At 38.7% G+C, this 22,914-nt stretch overlaps 1 protein-coding gene across 1 annotated transcript in view; it reads right to left on the reverse strand.

Moving 5' to 3' along the window:
• Positions 1-22,914, reverse strand: part of GLI2 (GLI family zinc finger 2) — a 253,350-nt gene that overhangs the window by 184,447 nt on the left and 45,989 nt on the right. The window contains exon 2 of the mRNA XM_063288804.1: positions 21,120-21,288. Coding sequence (XP_063144874.1) covers positions 21,120-21,267 — 148 coding nt within the window. The 5' untranslated portion in view covers positions 21,268-21,288. The remainder of the gene's footprint in view (positions 1-21,119; positions 21,289-22,914) is intronic.

Below are 22,914 nucleotides of genomic sequence, written 5' to 3' on the forward strand. Positions count from 1 at the left end.
AAAGGAGAATATTCATCACTGAAAAAGAGAACAGAAGTCACAGATTTGCATAAAATTTGCACAAGCCGATGTATACACACACATGCAAATTAAATACAATTTTTATAGAAATAAAATACATGTCTTCACTGTGAGGAACTTAATGAACATATGGATAGCCTTGCTGACTCAGGCCAAGCCCATCTTAGTCCAGCATTTGTTGCTCTCAGTGGTCAACCAGATGCTTCTGGGGTACTTGCAAGTACAGGATGGAGATAGAGTTCTCCATTCTTTTTTTCCTGCAACAGGTATTTGGAGACATGCTGTCTCCATCCAGAGGTACCACTGAGTCTTCAAGACCAAAACTCCTCGACAGACCTGTTCTCCCTGAATGTATTCACTCCCCTTTTAAATCCAGCTAAGTTAACAGCCATCACATCTTGTGTCAAATTTCACAAATTAATTTTCTTTAATTCGTTTTAAATATCTTTCCAGTCAACTTGATTGAATACCCTCTAGCCCTAGTATTTTGAGAAAAGGAGAAAAACCTCTCTGTCCATTTTCTCCATAGCATGCATGATTTTGTAGACCTCACTCATGTTACCTTTGAGTCATTCTTTTTTCTAAGCTCACGTGTCCCAAATGTTCTACGCTTTCTCACAAAGCTGTTCAATCCCACTGATCATTTTGATTGCTCCTTTGCATTTTTTCCAGCTCTATTATATCCTTTTTCAAGTGTGATAACCAGAACTGTACATAGTATTCCAGTTATGAACATATAACAGATTTCTATAAAGGTTTTAGAATGTGGACAGTTTTGTTTTCAATTCCTTTTATAATGATTCCTAGCATGACATTTGCATTTTTTGTAGCTGCTGTGCACTGAGTCAACAACTTCAAAGAGACATCTAATATGACTCCAAGATTTTTTCCCCTAGTTCATTACAGAAAATTCAGACCTTATCAGGGTATATGTGGAGCTGGATTTTTTGCTCCAATGTGTATCGCTTACTTAAATTGAACCACATTTGCCATTTGGATGACCATTTCCCCAATTGAAAGAGATCATGTTGGAGCTTTTCACAATCACTTTTGCTTTTCCCCTTCCTGAAGAGTATGATTACATCACCAATTATCCATAATCAAAGTCATTTATGAACATGTTAAAGAGTATTGGTCCCAACATCAATATGGAGGGACTCCACCTCTCACTTTCCACCATTGAGAAAATTTCTATTTTATTCCTGTTCTTTGCTTTCTGTTTTGTTAATCGGTTATCAAGTTAGCAATCCATAAAAGGATAGGTCCTCTTATCCCATGATTGCTTTGTTTACCTGAGAACTTTTGTTGAAGAACTATTTCAAAGGCTTTTTAAAAAAAATCCAGGTGCACAGTGTTGACCTGATCAGCTTCCTCCATATGCCTACTGACACTCTCAACAAAGTGAGCAGGATGTACTTTTGCAGGATCCATGCTAATCTGCCTTCAGCATGGCTTGTTCTTAGTAAAATATGCTTAGTTATTTTTTTTCTTTGATTACCGTTTCCACCAATTTCACCAGTATAGACGTTAGGTTGATCAACATATAATTTCCTCGCCATCCCATCCTCTTAAAAAAGATTGGTGCCACATTTTCTTTAATCCTTGTTCACAGCCTAGAGAGAGGGTCCAGTCCTTCCTGTGGGAACTTCTTCCGTATCTTCAAATGAGGCCATCATTCCCTGAGACATTCATTCTCCCTGACAGCAAGTGAGCTATTATCCTTGGTGTGGGACAAAAACTATCATATCCCAGAGAATCTTTTTTACACAACACTCTGGCCCTCTAAAAATTTCAAACTCAGAAACCTTGGTATAAGAGAATGGTCTTGTTCTCTGAGAACCAGGTGCTCATTACACTGAGCACAAATCTACAGCTTATGCTCAACAGCAAGATAATCATATATTTGGCCCTCCAGCAAAAAAATGGAAAGTACCCTCTCCCTGATGGCTTTCTACATCTCTATTTGTTATTATTGGTCATTTGGTTTTCTTCCTTTCTCTTTCTCTTTTTATTGCTTGACTAAACAAGTAGGCCCTTTGTTATAATTGTACGGAGTAAGAAGTCTTGACTTTCTTGTTACACTCACTTTGATGTTTATTTTCTGGAGGTAAAAGATCAGCATGCTCCACTGCTACTGTTTGTCCTTCGGTTTGCTTACTCTGGTTGTGGGCTCCCAACTGCCTCTTCTTTTCTTAAAGTGTACTGGGGAAGACTGTAATTGAGTGATATATGCACTGCAGTAGTCTCCAGCCCATTCATACCATTAGGTATGAATAGTCACCTTCAGGGAACCTGTTGTCCTTTGTTGTAGTTCTTTTTCTTTTCTTTTTTAATTAAACCAGTTTTAGCTTAACCTGTACTTCAACTAGAGGGTGGTTCTATGATGGCCCTTCAAACCTTGGAGTGACATTTGTAAAGTAGAAGGCATGGCCTCTGTCTTTAAGGTTCAGGGTTTTTGGCAGAGGTAAGGAATGTACCTGTGCTTATAGAAGGGTAAAACAGCAAGTAGACTTGTCAATACAGCCCAGAGGAAAGATGGTAGAAGATAAGATATAGCATAGTCAATAAAAATTGTATTTGTATGGTTTCACTATTCACCCACCTAGCCCTCTCACAGTTTTTCTAAACTCCTCTCCTTTGAAGTAATATCCACACCTTAATATAGTTGCTTACAGAGTCTAACCACTAAAAACTCATGCTCAACCACTAAATGTTACCTGATTTAAGGGTGGAATTCATGGAGCCATATGCGGTTTTCACCCCAAACCATATATTCATCTAGGTTTACCTACATTCAGGAACCACAGCAAATCATTTGGTGAACCTCACTTTAATTTCTAATGTATAATTAAAATTACCAAGCCAGCCATATTTAAGATTCTCACAGTGTGAAAGTGAAATCCAAAGCTTAGGTTTCCCTGCAAAGAAGCCCCTGAAGGATTCCTTTTGTTGCAATCAACCCTGACCATTGATCAGAATGGAAAGAGGGGTGGGGGGAGTTTCAAGTCTTGTAACAATACCTTTCATTTATTCATGGTGATCTGTAGCACTACACTAAAAATATGAATAAAATGTGTTATCTTACAAGCTACAAATATAAACAAATTGGTGTCAGTGGGATTACTCAAAGAAGTAAAATTCACTGATACATGAATACCCTTTGAAAACTCATTCCCATTGTCAGGCTTGTCAATCTGGTGCCCACCGAATTTATTGAACCACAAGTGGCAAGCTGGCTTGGTATTATGGGAATCGAAGTCCAACACATCTGGAGAGCATCAGCTGGGAAGCCTAACACAGGGGACTTGGTGTCAAAACGTTAGACAGGAAGTATGGAATGATTTTGTTCAAAAAGCCAGACAGGAAATATGGGAATAGACAAGGAACTAAAAACAGATTTTGTGAATCCAGCCTTGATTTCACACAACTGGCTGAATTGTGAAAGTCTAAATAAATCATTTGTCTGTCAGAAGGCTAATAACACATTTTATTTGATCACGTCCATTTTCATGTGCAGATGACACCAGAAAATTCTCAAACTCTCATTCTGCATCTGCAAAAAGTAACACAAGTATCACTAATGCTGTAGCCAACGACAGTTTGATTCCTTCCCAAGGCAAATTCTAGGAAAGAAGGATACTTTATTACTGCACATCAAAATTCTTCCAGTAAAACCCATGAAAATATTTAGTAAAATCTTCATCTTTGTGGGTTTTTTTATATACTTTCTTCAGCTTCTAGCACTTATGAAAGAGCATCAGTGATTCTAATTACAGGCCTGCATGTGAGAGAGGCGTTCTGGTGCCAGATGTGGTTCTAGCAAGTAAACAGTCTTGACACGTTCCTGCTTGTATGTGAAAGGAAGAAAAGATGAGTAGTAAATATCTCACAATGTCCAGATAGAGCATGTTACCAGATTAAATGTGTCTGTATTTGGGGTGTGGGGAAGTCACGTCCAGCAAGAAAAATAAAACAAAGCAGGAGAATGAGTTTCCATTATAATGAGCCAGAAAAGGAAGCATAAAATGGGACGTGTGACCACATTTTGTTTATTTATTTCCTCCAGAAGCTCAAGCAGTCCTCCTTACATTTTTCCCTGCAACAGCAAAAACTCTGTGAGGTAGGTTGGGCTGAGAGAGAATGACTGGCCTAAAGTCATCCCATGAGCTTCTGTGGCTGAAGGTGGATTTGAACCTGGCTCTCCCAGCTCCTGGTCCAACACCTTAACCAAATGCACATCCAGAACAAAAGGACAAAATCCATTTCAGGCAGTGATAGGCCTAGAGAATATTTAAGGAATCTCTCCAATGTTTACATTTTCCCTCAAATGTATGTCTGAGAAAAAGGAATACTTAAGATATTTATAAAAAATAATTACAGAAAAAAGAATACTTAAATACAGGATGTTTGTGTCATTCCTTATCCAAGCAGTCTGATTCAAAACTCTGAAAATATTTTTACTTGTTTCGACAGCAATTAAGAAGTCTGTGTTTTGGATCAGATGACTTTTGACCAATCTTATCACTGTGGTTTGATATTTCATGGAGTTGCTTGCAGTGCTGTGTCTCCTATACACATTCTACTCTAGGTTAGTTTAATTATGCATACAAATGTGCAGTGTTTGGTAACTTCATAGGTTAACCTTGTATCAGATCAGTTTCTCCAGCCTGGTGCCCTCCAGAAGTGTTAAGAAAAAAGTCCAGAGTACCTATTGGTAGCTGAAGAATTCAGAGGCTTATAATCTGAATACATCTGGAAAGTACCAGGCTGGAGAAGGCTGAATTACACCATTTAGTCTTTAACCCAGCTGGATGAAAACTACAAGAAAAGGGAGGGAGGGAAACCCTCTACTGGTCCCCCAGTATGGCATGTTTTGTTTTTAAATTACGCTTTTGGAGTTCCACACTGATACAATGAATGTTATCAAAACCTTGACTTTGGCTGTTTATTTAGAAATTCATCTGCTGTGAGCAGCATTTCTTGGATCTATTTCAGAGCCAAGAGTAAATCCATGTGGCAGAAAGCAGCAAAGCTTTTTGGCATAAATATTTTGGATCCTATACTCCAGCTGCTGCAAAGCTCTATTACAAGCATTCTGATCTCCTCAGGACATTACTTAGAGAATGTCTGCCTGCGTTGCCCTTAGAATCTATAAAAATGGAATGATGCTGAACAGTTTGAATATGTTTACATAAGAAAAGAGTGTGCTGATCAAACAGCCACCAAGCATCTGGCAGCCTCCCCTGAACCTGAGCACCATGAATCACCTACTTCCAGTTCTCTAGAACTTTCACAATGACAGGAGAGAGCCAGTTTGGTCTAGTGGTTAAGGCGCTGGGCTAGAAACCAGGAGACTTGAGAGTTCTAGTCCTGCCTTAGGCATGAAAGCCAGCTGGGTGACCTTGGGCCAGTCCCTCTCTCTCAGCCCAACTCGGTGCAATGTAGACTAGCCTTCTTGTGGTGCACTCCGGGCAACATGACTTGTCACAGCTAAATAGTCTACACATCTGGCTGCTGGACCTCACAAGGATTTCCCAGCAAGAAAAAGCAGCATGAACACTGAACTGCTATGCCATACAATTAAAAAAAAAATTTTTTTTTAAATGACAGGACTATTCTGGGGTGCCATCCAGTCTTCTCTTCCTCCAATTGGTCCACCATGTATCTCCCCACCACTCCCGAGAATTCATTCTGAGCTGAAAAATCTATCATCATACCTTGCCTCATTCCAATCCATTTATTTGTTAATGGGAAAGTACTTTGTTAGTCAACCTGGTTCTTTGCAGAAAAAGTAATACTGTGCTGGATATTTCTTCTGTAGTTTTCCTAGCCGTTCTCATTTAATGTAATGGAAAATAATTGTTGTTACGGATGCTATTGTTATTTCCAAAGGAAGAAAGAAATAGCAAAATTCTCATGGGTGGAGTATGGGATTCCTGTACTTTGTTTATTGCAGGGGTTGCCAAGCAGTATAGTGAATATCCTACCTTTCATTATAGAATAGTCCCTTCCATCTTCTACAACTTCCCTGACGATGATCCCAAAAGAAGACAGCTTGAAAGAATACCTCCCTTGGGGATTTTTCAGATCAGGATGTGTGAGCAACAGAAGGGAGACAGCAGAGTAACAAGGAATAACTCAAATAGAAAAGACTCAAAAACGTAACTGAAAGAAAGCCTAAAGGAATTCAAAAGTTTCCTAAGAATGAAGTAAGAAAAACAGACATTTATTTCACAGGGAAAGAAAATTGGGAGAAAGATGGAGGACAGATTTTAGCACTTGACTAATTCTATCATATATTTCATAACAGACACGTTGCAAAATGCAGGGTCTCCCAGACCTTAAGTTTATCCCCATATCCTCTCATGTGCAAGAGCACTGCGGTACCTGTGGGGGGTAAGAAAGACATGTGGGCAAAGTAGTTGTCTCTTGGTTGTATCTCACATGTCCAGGTCTAACAATAAACATTCAAGGGTGACTCTGATCCAAAAAGAAACTAATTTCTCCCATCTTCTTGGAGCCACCAGCTATCTCTGTCAGCAGATTGATAATGAATTTAGATATAGAGTTCCCTACAGTATAATCATTCTGACAGCCAAAACTAATTGCTGGGAAATGCCACTATGGAATGGAAAGACATAGTCATTTTACCTTACTCCAAGAAGATGCAATTTTTCAGATTGGGGCAGCATTGGGCCTTTGAGTGACATGCCAAATTTTGCAATCAAAAAAAGTGAGTGTGCCAGGTCAAAAACTAGATACAATGAAATGCATATTGAAATTAAATACAATGAATGTAATTTCTTTAACAACTACCTAGTCCACATGCACTCAGCAAAAGAAGACTAAGAAGCCACAGGAGCAGCTGAAGAGCAGTTTAAGCTATGTTGTGTTTTTACTTAAACTGTCATTAATTATTTCTAAATTTGCATACCAATCTTCTTTTGCCAACAGCCAGTCTGAGTAAGAATTCTGGAAATTGTAATCCCAACACTTCTGGAAGGCATCAGGTTACTAAGGGAAGCTTGCCCTAAAGTTCACTTGGGCATTCGATAACTTGTGCCATTTATGGCTATAGTAGCTGAAGCAGCAGGGTGAAGAGAGACCACACGGCATGGTGTCTGTGGGAGGATGGTAAATTGGGTGGCTGCTGGATGCAAGAGAATGTCCTACGTACCTCACACAGGCAGCAAGCACTCTTAGTAGCCATTAGTTATTTACTTACCAAGATGCCAAGGAGATAAGGGCTTTGAATAGTCAATTGTTTTGACAGGTACAATATAACATGCAAGAATAAAAAAGGCAGATATTTCTTTCTCAGCACAAGTATTACAAGTTCAGGACAACCTTGCTCTCAGATTGCCAATGTTTTGTGTAGCTTGTGTAGCAACATCATTACTTTTAGTTTTCTTCTGATAGAGTAAGCAATTCAAAATATGTTCTCACTGAATTTGGGACTTCACTTTCCTGAATTTAAGAAAATGGTCTCGAAACAAAGTCTTGGTTGCAGAGGAAAGCATACTCTGAATTACCTGAATCTTCAGAATGAACGTTACCTTGTTTTTTTATTTCTTCTGCAGCATAACTAGTAATATTGTCTGCATGAGAAGTCCAATCAACTTCTTTTTCAGAGAAGCTAATTTAGTGAATAACCATCTTCCCCAGAATCCTCCTTGTTGGTGGCATAGGAGCCTGGCTAAAACTACAATGTCATCACACGTCCTGATGTCATAATGCAAGTGATGCATATTATGTTGGTTGGGTCAGTACATCATTCATATCACTTGCGTGACGATGTCATGACATGCGTAGCATCACTTGCCTCCCCCTCCCTCCCCCCGAATACTCAAGCTACACTATGGAAGAAGTGAGGTGTGCATTATCACTACCTCTGGCCACTTTTCGAACGGCCAGAGACACTTTTTACAGTAACTCTATTAAATCCCCTCAAGTGTTCTGGCTTTGAGATTAATTCCACAGTTCTTTCTGAGAGCCCCTGCAAGCTTACTGCTGTCTCTAAGAATACTTTGAGAGAGAGAGAGAGAGAGCGAGAGAGAGCGCATATGAAACTCAGCCTAAAGGCCATGCCTAACCTTATGCTCGTCTGCTATAAAATGCTCATAATATGCTTTAAGAAGTGAACCAGATTCACTTTTGGCTGCATAATTTGGTGGAAAGTAATGCGATTTTCCCTTCTGCTCCCGCTTTCTTTTCAAGGCATCCTGGCCATTCTTTAGGGAGGGTGGGGACTACTAGGTGTCAGTAGTGAATGTGCAGCATTTTTAAGAGCATTTTTCTTTGCCACTTGCCAACCGTGAGAGCAATCCCACAGCTCCATGGAGGCAGCTTTGGAAGGTTCAGCCAAAGTCCTATCAATTATTTAGTGTCAAAGGGAAAGGCGTGATCTGTGTGATGAAAGAAATGGATTTTATCTGGAGCTTGTTCTCTTTTTAAGGTGATTTACGCAACCAGTCTTTTCAGGCCTTTTTCATAATGTGATTATTTATTCTTGGTTAGCAGTCTTCCTACATTATTTTTATTTTTTATAGTCTTTCAATAGGAGAGGGGAAACCCACTAAGTCCCTGCTGGTGATTTTTCATAAGCCTGACTGTTTGAAATATGCAGGCCATGGCAGAGTTGGTTCAAATTTTGCTTTAGGCTGCTGGTTTCATTCATAAGGATTATCCAGCTGTAGGATTGATGATGTCAGTCTGTTTTGCATGTTCTACATTGTCCCACTGTGTTGATTGTAACGTTGCAAGACATGCTTTTCTCTGCAGATGAATGGATGCCATACACACCACAGAAAATCTGGATCTCATGGTCGAAGAACAGCAGATATGTCTCACCCATAGGTAGATGTCTATAATTTTCATGAGAAATAAAACATTCCTGAGCTACGACAGTTTCCTTGATCTCTTTCCTCACATTTTATCCCAGTGAGTTCCCAAAGTAGCTACCAGTATATTTTATTTTTTATACCACTCTTCTTCTGGGGAATTCTGATTTCTGAACATCTGGAGAAGGAGGCCTTAGTAACGTCATCACACAACTATAATAAACCCTAGGAAGTAATCACTGAGTATACCAATATGGCAAGAACAGAATTGTCCCCAACTGAATGGCATGCCAGATTTCTTGTGCAAATCTCAGCATAAAGCTGTGGTTTCAGAGGGTTTGAATGGCTTATCTTGCAGAAAATATGTGGTCTCATAAGAAGCTCTACTTGATCCAGGAGCTCAGGTCTGGCAAGTATTACAGTTTGTAGAATAACCATCTTTGATCAAATAAAGTTTATACTGTGATCCCATACATGTTTAATCTGGTATAAAACCTTTTATATCCAATTATACTTTTTTTAAAATCCGTTCAATCGTGTCTGATTTTTGGAGACTGCCTGGACAAGTCCCTGCAATTTTCTTGGCAGGTTTTTCAGAAGTGGTTTGCCATTGCCTCCTTCCTAGGGCTGAGAGAGAATGACTGGCCCAAGGTCACCCAACTGGCTACGTGCCTAAGGTGGGACTAGAACTCACAGTCTCCCAGTTTCTACCCTGATGCCTTAACCACTACACCAAACTGGCTCTCATACTTATTCATAGATAAATGCTTATAGTGTAGGTAGATAGTTTGGCTACCTATAGTTTTTTTGGATTTTAATTCTTTCAGTCTCAGTCAGCATGGCCATTGGCAGGAACCATAGGAGTTGTAGTCCAAAACAATTAGACAGAATTGGGCTTCATATCTATTTGTGTCCCTATTGCTTGTATATATAGGATATATATAGTATATATAGGTGTATAGGATTGCCTAGTTTAGCAAATCCCAATAAGTATAAACACATTAGAACAGGAATTTCTGTGAAGATAAATCTATGAAACATTGCAATGTGGAAGATGATAGCATGAAGCTATACATCTTGATTTCTCATTTGATTATTTTCATGCATAGGGAGGATGGTTCTTCTTCAAAACTCAGTGCCTATGAAAGAAAAATTGTCTTCTGCATCGCTAGATGGCTTAGAAAAACGTTCTCACTGGCACCAATGGAAAATTATTTTTCAAATCCTTTAACTGGGGATGCCAGGGATTACACCTAGAATCTTACCTTCAAGTACATGTACTCTACTATTAAGCTTGTTGAACTACTTCATACCTGAATAGTTTCCAAAAAACAAACACACTATGTACAGATGCCTGCCTACATACTTTGTAAAATCTTTCTCTCCATCCTCACTTGACTCTGATCCAATGAATGCTTACGCCAAGGGAATGGATCTTGTATGTTAGCCATCAATTCTGTTATATTATGCCTATGAGTGTTTGCAGCAGTTAAGCTTATAGATTACAAGAAGAGCATATGCAGGACCTGGTATAGATTCCATCAGCCATGGGTAAGAATTTGGGAACAAGCCATAAGATCAAGAGTCTCTTTCTCAGAATTATTTCCTTTATTCCTTGACTGTAGGGTATCTACTTGCTCTTTGAGGTATAATCTTCTTCCTCAACTAGCCTTAAAAAAAACAACACTTCGCTGAATTCTTCACAGTCATTGGATAGATATGAATAGGATTTATAGGTGTATGTTCCTAACCATGATAATGCCAAAATGATGAAGTCTGTCATGACATTATAACCCAAGCTCCGTCTTTTGTATTTGTAACACAATGAATCGCACAGGTATATACTGTACATGCAGAATTTTTGTCATGTCACCACATGTTCATCATTTACTACCTTGCCTCCCTCCAGTGGAGGGGATTGGACTTGAAATTTGATTATCATTTAACCAGATGTTTAACCAGCTTTAGGATGGTTCATGCTTCTATTCATTCCTTAATAATGGTTATGGAAGAAGGGGAAAGTTACTCTGGGAGAGAAAAGCAGAGTGGAGAGAACACACTTCTATGGGTCTTCAAGAATTCCAGGTCCTCTGCATTTTACCACCACTTGTACTTTAGCCTTAGAAAGATAAAGACCAGAAGTTCAGAAATAGAATGTGGCTTACAGGTAGGTCATGATTAGTGCAAGTTCAAATAGTGTGAAATTCGATTTAGTGCAATTTATAAATTGATACCAGGTTGTGTTTAATGAGAGCCAAAACTCAGTTAGTTCGAGGCTAGTGTACATGCAGTTGAGGCTACCACATGTGCAGTTGCCATTGGGGTCTTAGAAACTAATCGTCGTTTATGCAAAAAGGAGAAAAGGAAGGTTCTGTTTGAAGAAAGCTCAAAAAAGAAGGGGCTCATTTTGAAGAACTACAACAGAATACAGGAGATAGCAGGTATGCCTATTTTACTGTTATAAAGTATTTCATTAATAAGCATGCAAATTTATGTTTAAAACTTTTAATTGCCTATTTTCATTGAGCTGGAACCAATTACCCTATTTCCCATAGAAATATCATTTCAAATAGTACAAATTCGAGTAACGCAACCATTTCATGGAATTCATTAACTGCACTAATCGAGACCTACCTGTACTACAGAGGTGTGTCCCTAAATCCAAATTTCCTGTCTTTATTAGCCATTCTTGCATGGTTCCTCTCCTTGTGACAATAAAAGTAAAGCATGGCTTTAAGTGGTATAGAATATTTATGAGAAGAATCAGAATGCAGTGGAGCTCAAGTTATGTGAATGTGAGGACAAATCTTACATTCATAGTGAATATGAAAAAGAAAGATAAAACTGGTCAAGAAATCTGAATACAAAACAACATAACCAGATTCCATTTCCTTTGCACAATTTTCCCTGGCTTACAACTCAGTAGCTGAGCTTAAAAGATTTCCTCCACTTACTCCAGAATATATAACTATCTCTTATCTTCCCCTTTTCTGGCAAAACTAGGAAAACAATTCTCTGGAGGAGTCACTGGCCTGCCAAGGAGGGTAGGTTAGATTACTTAAGTGGCAGTTTCTATTTTCTTATTCCTTTAATTCTATGGAACACACACAGTTGACATTTTTATTGGTTTGTTTATGTGAGGCCTACTAGGATTCTGCTTTCCTTCCACCTTCTTTTTCCCATGCACACAGCTGACCTTCCTGTCCTTCTGTCTACTTTTGGGGCGATGATCCCATTAGTTGAGCAGATTTCTTGGGTATTAATGGACACATTTCTTTTTAGCTCCTTTTGTCTCACTGTTGAAGCTGGACAGACTAGTTCTAAGACCTTTAAGTATCTCTCTCTCCATTCATTCATTCATTCATTCATCATATTAATTTTGGCCATTAATGATTGGCTGTAACTTAACTGAGTTTTGGGGGGGTCAGTTAGACCATCAAATACAATACTGTAGATGTGCAAGCAAGTGTGGTTCTATCATAAACCAACTGCAGTTCTTCTCTGTGAACACCCATCATCCTACAGTTGTCAACGCGTGCAATCTTTCTTCACCACTTGTGTCTATTTTAGAGCCATGCTGCCATTTTTCTATCCTATAGCAAAGCAATGATAATACTCTAGATCGGTGTTTCTCAACCTTGGCAAGTTTAAGATGGGTGGAGAATTCTGGGAATTGAAGTCCACCCATCTTAAGCTTGCCAAGGTTGAGAAACACCGATCTAGATGGCATTCAGTGCCTTCTTGGGTCTCGGCACACTTTCACCGTGTGTAGGCACTACAGTTACCATCTTATGGTGCTGGAAAAAAATCCTTCAAAAATGTCATTCTTGTTGTAAAGCAAAAGCAGTGGAACTTTATTAACCAGGTCTAGGATCTTTCCTCATCTCAACCCAGGGAGATAAGCAGCAGCTGCACCAGTGGTACAGCTTAGTTACTGATGTAACTGCACCGAAAAGGGAGAGCATGGTGAGAGGTGTGAGAGGTGGTGAGACGAATGTAGCAAAGGGCTCCAGTGAGGAGAAAACTTGGGCAGCATCTTAACTTCGGCTGGCCCTGATTACGAAAGACATTATACTGAGATGCACCCAAGAGTGCATCCGAGCCACATCTATTCGTTTGCAGAGAAGTCACAGCTGACCTGCAAAGCTAGGATCTAGTTTGGATTGGTGAGGGAGAGAGAGACCCCTCTCTTCATCATGCTTGCCATCTTTTCTCTTTACTTTTTATTGATTTTATTGCAACACCTTTGTTTGATGGTGGTGAGCCACTCAGAGTCATTGAGAGTCAGGCAGTGTGCAAGTTTAATAAATTATTATTATTATTACAATTATTAATCAATCTGACAGAAGAAAACCTTTTTTTTACCTATCTATGACAACACGGTACGAAAGAGAGGTCTCCCTATTTTAGCATGCAGGAAAAAAAAATCAATTTTACAGCCTATATGTAAAAGGCTATACAATATTCCATTTCACCCATTCTGCATTTAAAGCACACATGGAAGGTGATGGGTTTTATTTCATCACACAAGGCATTAATTTTGGAGAAATACTACCTGGTGGAAAGAGTACATCCTGCCTTTTCACTGGCTCCAAGCTTGGTTTTCCTATGTTTACACCAAATGACTTGTTGGACTTCATTATACACCAAGTATTTCCATAGATCAGAGGCAGTGAGACCTATGTAACTAACATAAAATAAATTACCTCCCTATGATAAATGGTTCTATTAGCAATCCAGATTGTTAAACTCCGATAGAACAGAATAGAGGGAGCACCAGCCCATTCATTCTCCCTCCGGCAGATACCAAGTTGTAAATAGGTTATTTTGTGTGTAAATAACACATTAAAACTCAGCATTAGCTGTGTCTTTTGATAGAGAGGAAATTGTTCCAAATAAATAATCCAGGACAGGAATGTAAAATAAACCAGATTTAATAGTGCATGCCTCCCGTTGCCGTGTTAAACATGACTAAAATGATAAACCCCAGAATATACTAATAGTAAACCATGCTCTGACATCAAAGTAATGAGGCCATATTTTAACCCAGCTTTAGAAATGCTAAAATTAGTCTTGACAGAGCCAGACATCAGGAAAAAAGTGCTGCCAACATAAACACCATCAATTTACCAAGTTGGTATTTGTGTCATGCGAGGTGCATAGTATTATGGGGTACAAGATGGTGGTTTTTTGGATTTGATAACAAGGCACTTGACACTTTGAAACAAGTATGTGCTGAAAAACTGTACAAATATATCTAATTCATTACAATTCTCAGTTCCGCCAGCTAGAATATTTAAAGAGATTTCAAATTCAGATTCTATCTTGAATGTGAAGTTGTTCTTTTAAACGTGAACATTTCAGCCATGGTATATCTTGCTGGCATTAAGCTTGGCAAGCTTCAAATATGACATCTCATAAAACATAACTGCATAGAAGCCATCAACTTCTATGAGATTAAAAAATCCTATCCAAATATTATGTGCCATCAAGACACTGTTGACTCTTAGCAACCATGTAGATAACACCTTCTCCAGGAATGATCTGCCCCTAACTGGGCCCTTTAGGCCCTCCAATGGTATACCCATTGCTGCTGTAATTGAGCCCATCCATACGTTGCTGGTCATTCTCTTCCTTCTCTTTCCTTCCACCTTTCCCAGCATTATAGACTACTCAAAAGAGCTAGGTGTTTGCCAATGTGTACAAAATATAGTAATTTAAACCTGATCATTCGTGCCTTGGGTGAAAATGCTGGGTTGACTTATTTGATAATCCATTTGCTTGTCTTCTTGGCTATCCATGGTATTCTCAGGAGTCTTCTCCAACCCCAGAATTCAAAAGCATCAATACTCCTTCTATCCTGCTTCTTCAAAGTCCAAAGTTTCCCTTCCATAGAATGTCACACAGAAAGCCATTGCTCACATGATTCTGATCTATGCAGTTACAGGCACATCATGGCATCTGAATATTTGTTCCAAGGCCTTCATTACTACCCTACCTAGTCTATAGCATATTTCTTGACTAGTGCTAGTCTGTAGTATATTTCTTGACTGCTGGTTCCTCTACTCCTGATAATCAACCCTAAGATGCATCACTTTAGTATCTTCATTGTGAATTCTGAGGCTGGTTGCTATACCTGTTGTCATTAGTTTGGTCTTTTTTATATTTAATCATAGTCCCATCTTTTCATTGTGCTTTTTAACTTTCATTTCTAGAGCTTGCAGATCATTTGCATTTTCAGCTATCAGAGTAGTGTCATCAGTATAGCACAAGTTACTGTTTCTTCCTCCAATTTTCAAACCATGCTCATCTTCCAATTTAGCTCTTTCAATATATGTTCAACATATAGTTTGAATAAATAAAGTGGGAGCATATAGCCTTGTCTCACTTCTTTGCTGACCTGGAGCCACATACCATCCAAATTGTAGCTTCCTGTCCCAGGTATAGGTTTCACATGAGGATAATGAAATGTTCTGGAATTTCCATTTTCCTAAGGACATTTCACAGCATGGCATGGTTGACACAATCAAAAGCCTTTCTATGATCAGTGACGTACATATTGACTTCTTTTTGGTATTATTTAGCTTTCTCAATCATCCAGCATGTATCCCCAATGATACTGTTTGTTCCTCAGCCTTTTTTTGAAATCAGATTGAATATCTGACATCTCTCTTTCCATGTAGGGCTCTAATCTGCCTTGGATGATCCTAAGCATTATTTTGCTAGCATGTGAAATTAAGAATATACACTAGCTTGCACACTTTGAGTCCCCTTTCTTTGGTATTTGATTTCCCCAGTTTCTCTTGTTCTTTATCAATGAAGTTCAGGACTTAAATAATTCCTGATGTTCTCCTTGAAAATGGTGAGTGTATGTTCAAGATTATATTGTGGAAACTAGTGACTTTGTTCTTCCACTTTAGTTTGACTTGGAACTTGCATTTCAGCAGCTCATGATCTGTTCCAGTCAGCCCGTGGACACATCTTTGCTCTTCCATCTTGAGCTCTTCCATCTCCTTGTATCAATTATGTAGTCAATTTGATTTCTATGTATTCCACCTGCTAATGTCCATGTATATAGGCATTGTTTGGTTGTTTGAAGACTGGGTTAGCAATGATGAAATCATTGCATTAGCAAACACTTTTAATTTATTCTCCTGCTTCATTTGTTTCATAGGTCATACAGTCCAACTACATTTTCCTTCTTATTATTTTCAGCTTTGGCATTCCAGTCTCCAACTACAAGAAGCACCTCTTGCTTACATGATCTGTTGATTTCAGATTGAACTTGACTCTAAAATCAACTTCATCATCTTCTGCATCAGTGGTTGGAACACAAACATAGATAATTGTCATATTAAAAAGTTATCCACAAAGTCTAATTGATATTATTCAACCATTAATTGCATTGTACCCAAGTATTATCCTTACTATATCCTTCCTAACTATGAAAACAACACCATTCCTTCTTGTTTTTCATCTCCTGAGTAGTAAACAGTAATGATCTGATTGAAAGTGCCCAATTCCAGTCCATTTCAATTCTGATGCCCAAGATGTCAATGTCTAGTTGATTTATTTCATCATTCACTGTATTGAGCATTGCCATGTTGATGTTCTAGGTTCCATGTTCCCACTGTAATTCCATCTTCATATTTTTCTTTTCCTGCATGACAACATCAGCAATTATACATCTCAAAGGCTTTAATCTAGTAACGTCATAGACACTATTAGTACTCTGACAAATCCCCAGCTCTTGTTCAGTAGCAAATTGAGTGCCATCTGACCTGAGGAGATCATCTTCTATATCGCCAATCACTTATCTTATCTATTCATGTGGTTTTCTTGGTAAGGCTGAGGAACAAGCTGAAGACCTGGTTTTGTCACCATGCCTGGAGTGGGGAGAGGAAGAGCCACTCTTGGGGCTGGTTGGTTCCCTAGTCCTGCCAGGACTGGTTCCGGTCCCCTTTTGGGGGAAATTAGATCTGCCATCACTTGGATTTTATTATATTTTATATGTATATTTATTGATATTATTCTGATTTTATTGTATTTTATACTGTTTTATTGTGAACCGCCCAGGGTCCCCCGAGTGGGGGAAATAGGCGCTAATAAAAATATGATAGATAGATAGATAGATAGATAGATAGATAGATAGATAGATAGATAGATAGATAAAATACATGAGTGGTTTACTATTGCCTTCTCCTATACAGAATGAAATGATTCCTTTATTATTGACACTAAAGTGGTTGTCTGTCTCCAGCATCTTCCTATATCGCTGCTGCCTAATATAGGTGCCTGCCTGCTTTAGGTGGGCAGTTGGGATGACCTTCATGCCTTGGGTGACCCTGTTGAGAGTATACAGTATATTCTTGGCACATACACCTGGCATTCTTCACTTTCAGGACAACATTCCCTCTGCCTCCATGAGGCAACAGCACAGTTTGAGGGGTTCAAATATTACATACCAACTACCAGGTTCTGTCATATACTAAATATAATTTCCCAACTATTAGGTAGTAACAACCATGACATTTCAGTTTTTTTAAAACCATGTTCCAAGGAGTAAGAAAATAGGAATAGTAGATTTGTAAGAGAATAGGAATAGTAGAACACTTGGGCTCCTACCATGATATATTCAAACCTGGAATCAAAATGGCAGCACCAATAACATAGATACTTCCCACCTGCATGTGCCTGATATAATTAGCGTGAGTATGACTGATATAATACAAAGGTCAAGTTATCTTCAGGCCATACTTGACTTCTAGTAATTTCATGGACACATCCGTGTGATTTTCTAGATGGTAGTAACCAGAAGGTTAGACATTGCCTTTTTCTGGGCAGGGCATCCACGGAGAGGAGATCAAAATCTATAAAATGGGTGGTGTGGTGTTGCAGTCAAACTGTGCCCAACACCCATGCAAAATTGGTGGGGCTTTAATCACTATGTTGAGCTGGTCATTTTGCAGGTATTGATTTCCCACCCCAAACACTCCTGCTTCTGGGACCTTTTAATTTCCTAGGCTAGCCTATAGCCTTCATATTGATACAGTACCGTATTTCACAACCATCTTTAGAAACAATCCTGAACTGTATTCGAAAAATTCTGTGGAATAGCCAGCCACGGTATCAAATGTTTGTAGTCCTTTGGTTGGGAGTCTCACAAACAAGATTTCCTAATTGCTGCTTAGGTACCCAAATGCAATCTGAATGTGTGGTATTTTGAAAGTGAGGTCACTGGTTCTAAATTTTATGTAGTTTGGCATTTTCAAAATTTAGCTGCATCTTTAATAATTCAGATAAAGAAAATAGTTTATTTTACATTTAGAAAAAGTTATTACGGGCTGGACCTGTTATCCTCGAGAATGGTGAACAGGGAGTGCAATACTATGTTAAGGAATATGCTTTAGGTAAGTAGTCTACTTCAGTACAGGCAGATTTATAGCTTCAATTTAGCCTTGTGTGAGCTTGTGATTCCATGGAATCATAGATTCTGTGCAGTCCAAAATATGAAGCTGCCATTAGTAAAGTTACAGTTTCTTTCAAACATGTATGGCAGGGGTTGGCAACCTAAGGCCTTAGAATATATCACTGCAGCTTCCAGAAATTTCCAACATCACTGCTGAAATGTAGCATAATCTTGGGGAATCTGCATCATCCAATTTATTTATTTTATGTAAATAAAGACCTAAAATTCTGACTCCTTCCCCTCCAGAGGCACTGTCATTTTACCATACTGTGGGGGGGGGGGGGAATGCAGCCTTCAGCCACAAAAAGCCTTCATCCCTATTATTGACATGCAATGTAATTTACATTAGCCTTCCTTCATAGGCTAATGAGCTGAAGAATGACCAAGGAATGACCAAATGTGTCGCATAGAGAAAACCTGTCTAAGATCAGAATTTTATAAGATCCTCAGCATAATGAGGCTGCAAAAAAAAAAAAAGCTGAAAAATGTAAAGAATGTGTTACAAAACAACTGCACCATTTTTAATCCTTCTTGGCAGGAAATGTAAGAAAGACTGGGCTTAATGAACCTTTCAAAGATTTAAAAGCAACTTAAGGGGAAAACCAGGCCCAAGACTTCACCTCTTCTCTTCCAGGGATGGGCCCTCAACTGCCTGAACAAACAAATAAATATGTTTTCCTCTCCTGAGACACATTATTAAAAAAAACACTGTGAAACTCATATATGTGCATCTTTCCCCCCTCCCCCACTTTTCATGTCAACAAATCAGCACTCTCCAGATGTTGAAAAGGATCCTTTTTGCACCCTAAATCCAAACTTCACAGTCCAGAAATACTTTTTAAGAAATATCTTCCTTCAAAATTCCATGAGTTTCATTCCATTTTGAATACCTTTTGTTCCAATGAGTGTCATCTAAGAGACAATGTAACTCAGAACAGTATAATTGTTATTTCTTCCCTATTCCTTCCAACCCCCAGAATCTTATTCTCTGTAAGTGAATATTTTAGAGCAAAAACTAGTAAGTTTCCTTTGAAGAAGGGAAAGCTAAGGTTACACCTTTTGAAACTGTAAGCAGTCCTGTAGGGGAAAAAGTAGGGAAACTTTCTTGTTCCCAAAAGTATAGTTATCTATCAAAAGGAAAGAAAGGAAAACAATTATTTTCCTAGATTATTTTGCTTAGTTGTAAATATAAAGTGACAAAAAGTGAGGAAGTGTATGTATACTGAACAGAGCTTGTCCAGCACTGAGAAATATTTTTGACAGACCACAAAGCAGCTGAAAAAAGTTTAGACAGCTGAAGTTGCCACTTGTCACATTCCATTGGTCAAGTCCCAGCTAATGTGTTCCTTCAGTTCCTGCTGTGAAAGGTTATTCTATTCCACATAACAAAAACAAGGAGTGGGTTGGTATTGAACCAACACAAGCTCAAATCCTATGATTTTGTTTCATTTTGTTTTGTTTCCATCCAAAATCAACAAATATCACCACTTTCTCAGTCAGCTTTCCATAGATGTGAAGTTCAAAGGGCCACATCGTACTGCACATTTAAAGTGAACAGGCAGAGTTCAGGAAGATCATCCTTCCCCAAACTGGTGTCTTCAGTTGTGCTAGCCTGTAACTCACAGAATTGCACGCTATCATGACAAACACTTATACTGATCTGGAATTCTGAGCAGCAGTTCAACAGCAGAGGTGTAATGGTTGCCAGAGGCCAAGTTAAGGAAGGCTGATGTCAGTTCTCATTTTATATCTCCACTCGATTCTGACTGTGGTTACAAAGAAAACAACTGAAATCCAATTTTGTTAAGTACCAACCACAGTCTTTGTAGAGAAAACCTATGCAGAACCAAACCCCGCTGTTCCCACAGAAATGAAACACCGGATGGGATTTTCATCTACCCTGGTATGAACTGTATAAATGCCCCAACCATTTGCTCCTCTGCATGATGAAGCTCTAGAGGAAAGCAGTCCAAAGATACCATCAAGCTGCTGCCTAAGTTCAGACCGACTTTTACATATTCCCAACAGCAACAACATTTCTCACTTCCTTGCAGGAGGTTTAGGCTTGCAAACCCCTTTTTAGTTAACATCAGCGGCTTTACTTTAAAAAGCATCATTGGTCTTTTCAGATTTCTTGGTTTTTTTCCTCGAGTTACTTTCTATTTGGCATTAGTCACTATGCAGCCCTCCTGATCTGAATTCATCCTATTTTTTTCTGTTACCCAACCACCCCATGCAAAAGAAATAATTTGGGTAATTTTTAAAAATAGAGGATAGAAGTGTGACACTCTGCAGGCCACAAGGCTGGATATCTACCTTCGATCTTTATCCCAAAGCCTCACATTTTCAGAGAGTGTTTGCTTCTGAAAACAACATTCAGGTGTCAGAACAAACTGCATAACCTGTAAATTACAGTATATTAAAACAGCAGGTCTGTTTCTTTGTCAAAGATGGACTAAAATTTTCCCCTTTACTCTGGCATCCAGTAAACAACAATAACCACTGATCATCAGTGCTACCTCTGGCATAAACGAATGCAGAAATCATGTTAGTATCAAGTAGCCTTCACTGGAGCTCCAGTTTTGAGTCACAGTTGTCCAGCCAAATGTGCCTGTTCTGTGACCACCTGGGATCTGCAAATGCCCCATTTCCGCTTCCTGGAACTGGGACCAATTGCCCCAATAAACTCAGCATCTTAGCAGAAGGCTGTACACCTCTGACATAGGAAATTCTAAGCATTTAAAATGAAGCCCACGCTTGCTTTCAAAATGTGGAAAACTACAAAGTACCTCCTTGAGTCACCACTGCTGTTGTTGCTGCAGCTGCCAAAGGAACTGGTTTTTTTGTTGTTTCATTAAAGGCATTGTCTTCCAGAAGAACACTTTTCTCTTCTTTTTTCCCAGCAGCCATTGAAGTGGATGTTTCCATCTTAAACATGCATATTCCAGCTTTCCAGACCTTAAAAACAATACAAAAAGTTCATTTTTTTTTCTATTAAAGACACAGAAATTGCTTTGATGGAAGTTCTTTCAACCAATTCCAAAAGATAATTAAAAACAATAACAATAAATATTGGTTTAATTGCTCATCAAGTTTTTGTTAAGCTGTAGTAATTATATCCAGAAAAGTTGTTTTTTCTAAAATAAAGTTGATTTCATGCCATATACATGCGCGCGCATACACACACACACACATACACACACGGTATACCAAAAGTCAGGACCCATAGGCCGATCACAATATATTTTATCCATTTTTTTTTCAGAAAAAATGTTATTTTCTTAGGAATGTTCAAAGGTCATGTGTCAAACAAGTAAGGAAGTGTTGAGAAGAAAATGGCAACCAATTTGAATATTTAATGTAATTTATGTAATAAATTGTCAATGGAGCCTGACTTTTGATACACCTTGCATTTATTCATTCATTCATTCATTCATTCAATTAAACTACCTTCCATGCCCTCGCCTAAGCTACAACTTTAGTGTGAGCTGCTGATTAAAATTTGATAGGTAGTACAGTTAGGAAATACAAGTCTATTTGTATCATTTTTACTGGAAAATAGAAATAGTTCGCCACTCTTCTGGAGTGTTTTCTGAACCAAGAAATCAGTTCTTCATTCTGGACGTCTAAACAATATCCCAGAAGCAAAGTCCCCTTCAATATGCTTTCCAAGGAAAGGGAGGAAAGCAATCAATCCAATGTCCCCTTTATACTGACCCCAAAGCAACATACCCTGAGGATTCTGCAGTGCTCCAGGTAGCTCAGAGTTGCTTCCCCAGCAACTGGAGCTCTTCTCTCTGCCTTTGGATGGGTGTCCATCCCAGCACTGCATGCAAAGCATGTACTTGGCCACTTAGCTATGGCCCAACTCCTGCCCTGTCCTGCTTGGAATAAGGGTGGTGTGATACAGGTGAAGGGGAACAACACTGTAATAAAAGAAGCATGCTAATAGCATCTGTTGTACCACCACTGGGCTGCTGATTGTTATCCCTCATTGTGCTTCAGTGACTTTTACCTCTGAACCTTCCTGCTATTGACTCAGAAGGTTATAGAACTGGACTCTAAAGATAACCTGACAGAGATGCTGATCCTTGCTGTGTTTTTGAGTTTGATGGGGGAAAGCATTGATCCATAATTATAATGTGGCTGTGCATAACATATATTGGGCTACATATTATAGAGAGTGAGCAAAATGTATGAAGTAATCCTGTTCCAAATGCATACCAAACTTTAATTTTATGCCTGCAAAAACTAATACAGTTCCATATGTTTCTACGTCCTCATTTTCTAAACAGTTCCCAAATGGTTCACTTTTATTTCAAAAGACCCTGAAGAAAATTCATTACATATTTTTATTAAAATAGGTGATGTATCTTTCCCATGCAAGAAACACACATATGCACATAAACACACACTAAATGCAGCTTTCAAAGTATGCAACAGCATTTCAACACGTTTGTTTTACATTTAGACAACCGAACTGCTCCCACTTCGGAATATTCCACCTTCCCTGTTTTATAACTATTGTACTGGCTCTAGTGTCCTTTGAGTCACACCCAAACAGTGTAAGAAAGAGGAAAAACA

This window comes from Candoia aspera, chromosome 1 (assembly GCF_035149785.1).
Source record: "Candoia aspera isolate rCanAsp1 chromosome 1, rCanAsp1.hap2, whole genome shotgun sequence".
NCBI lineage: Eukaryota > Metazoa > Chordata > Lepidosauria > Squamata > Boidae > Candoia > Candoia aspera.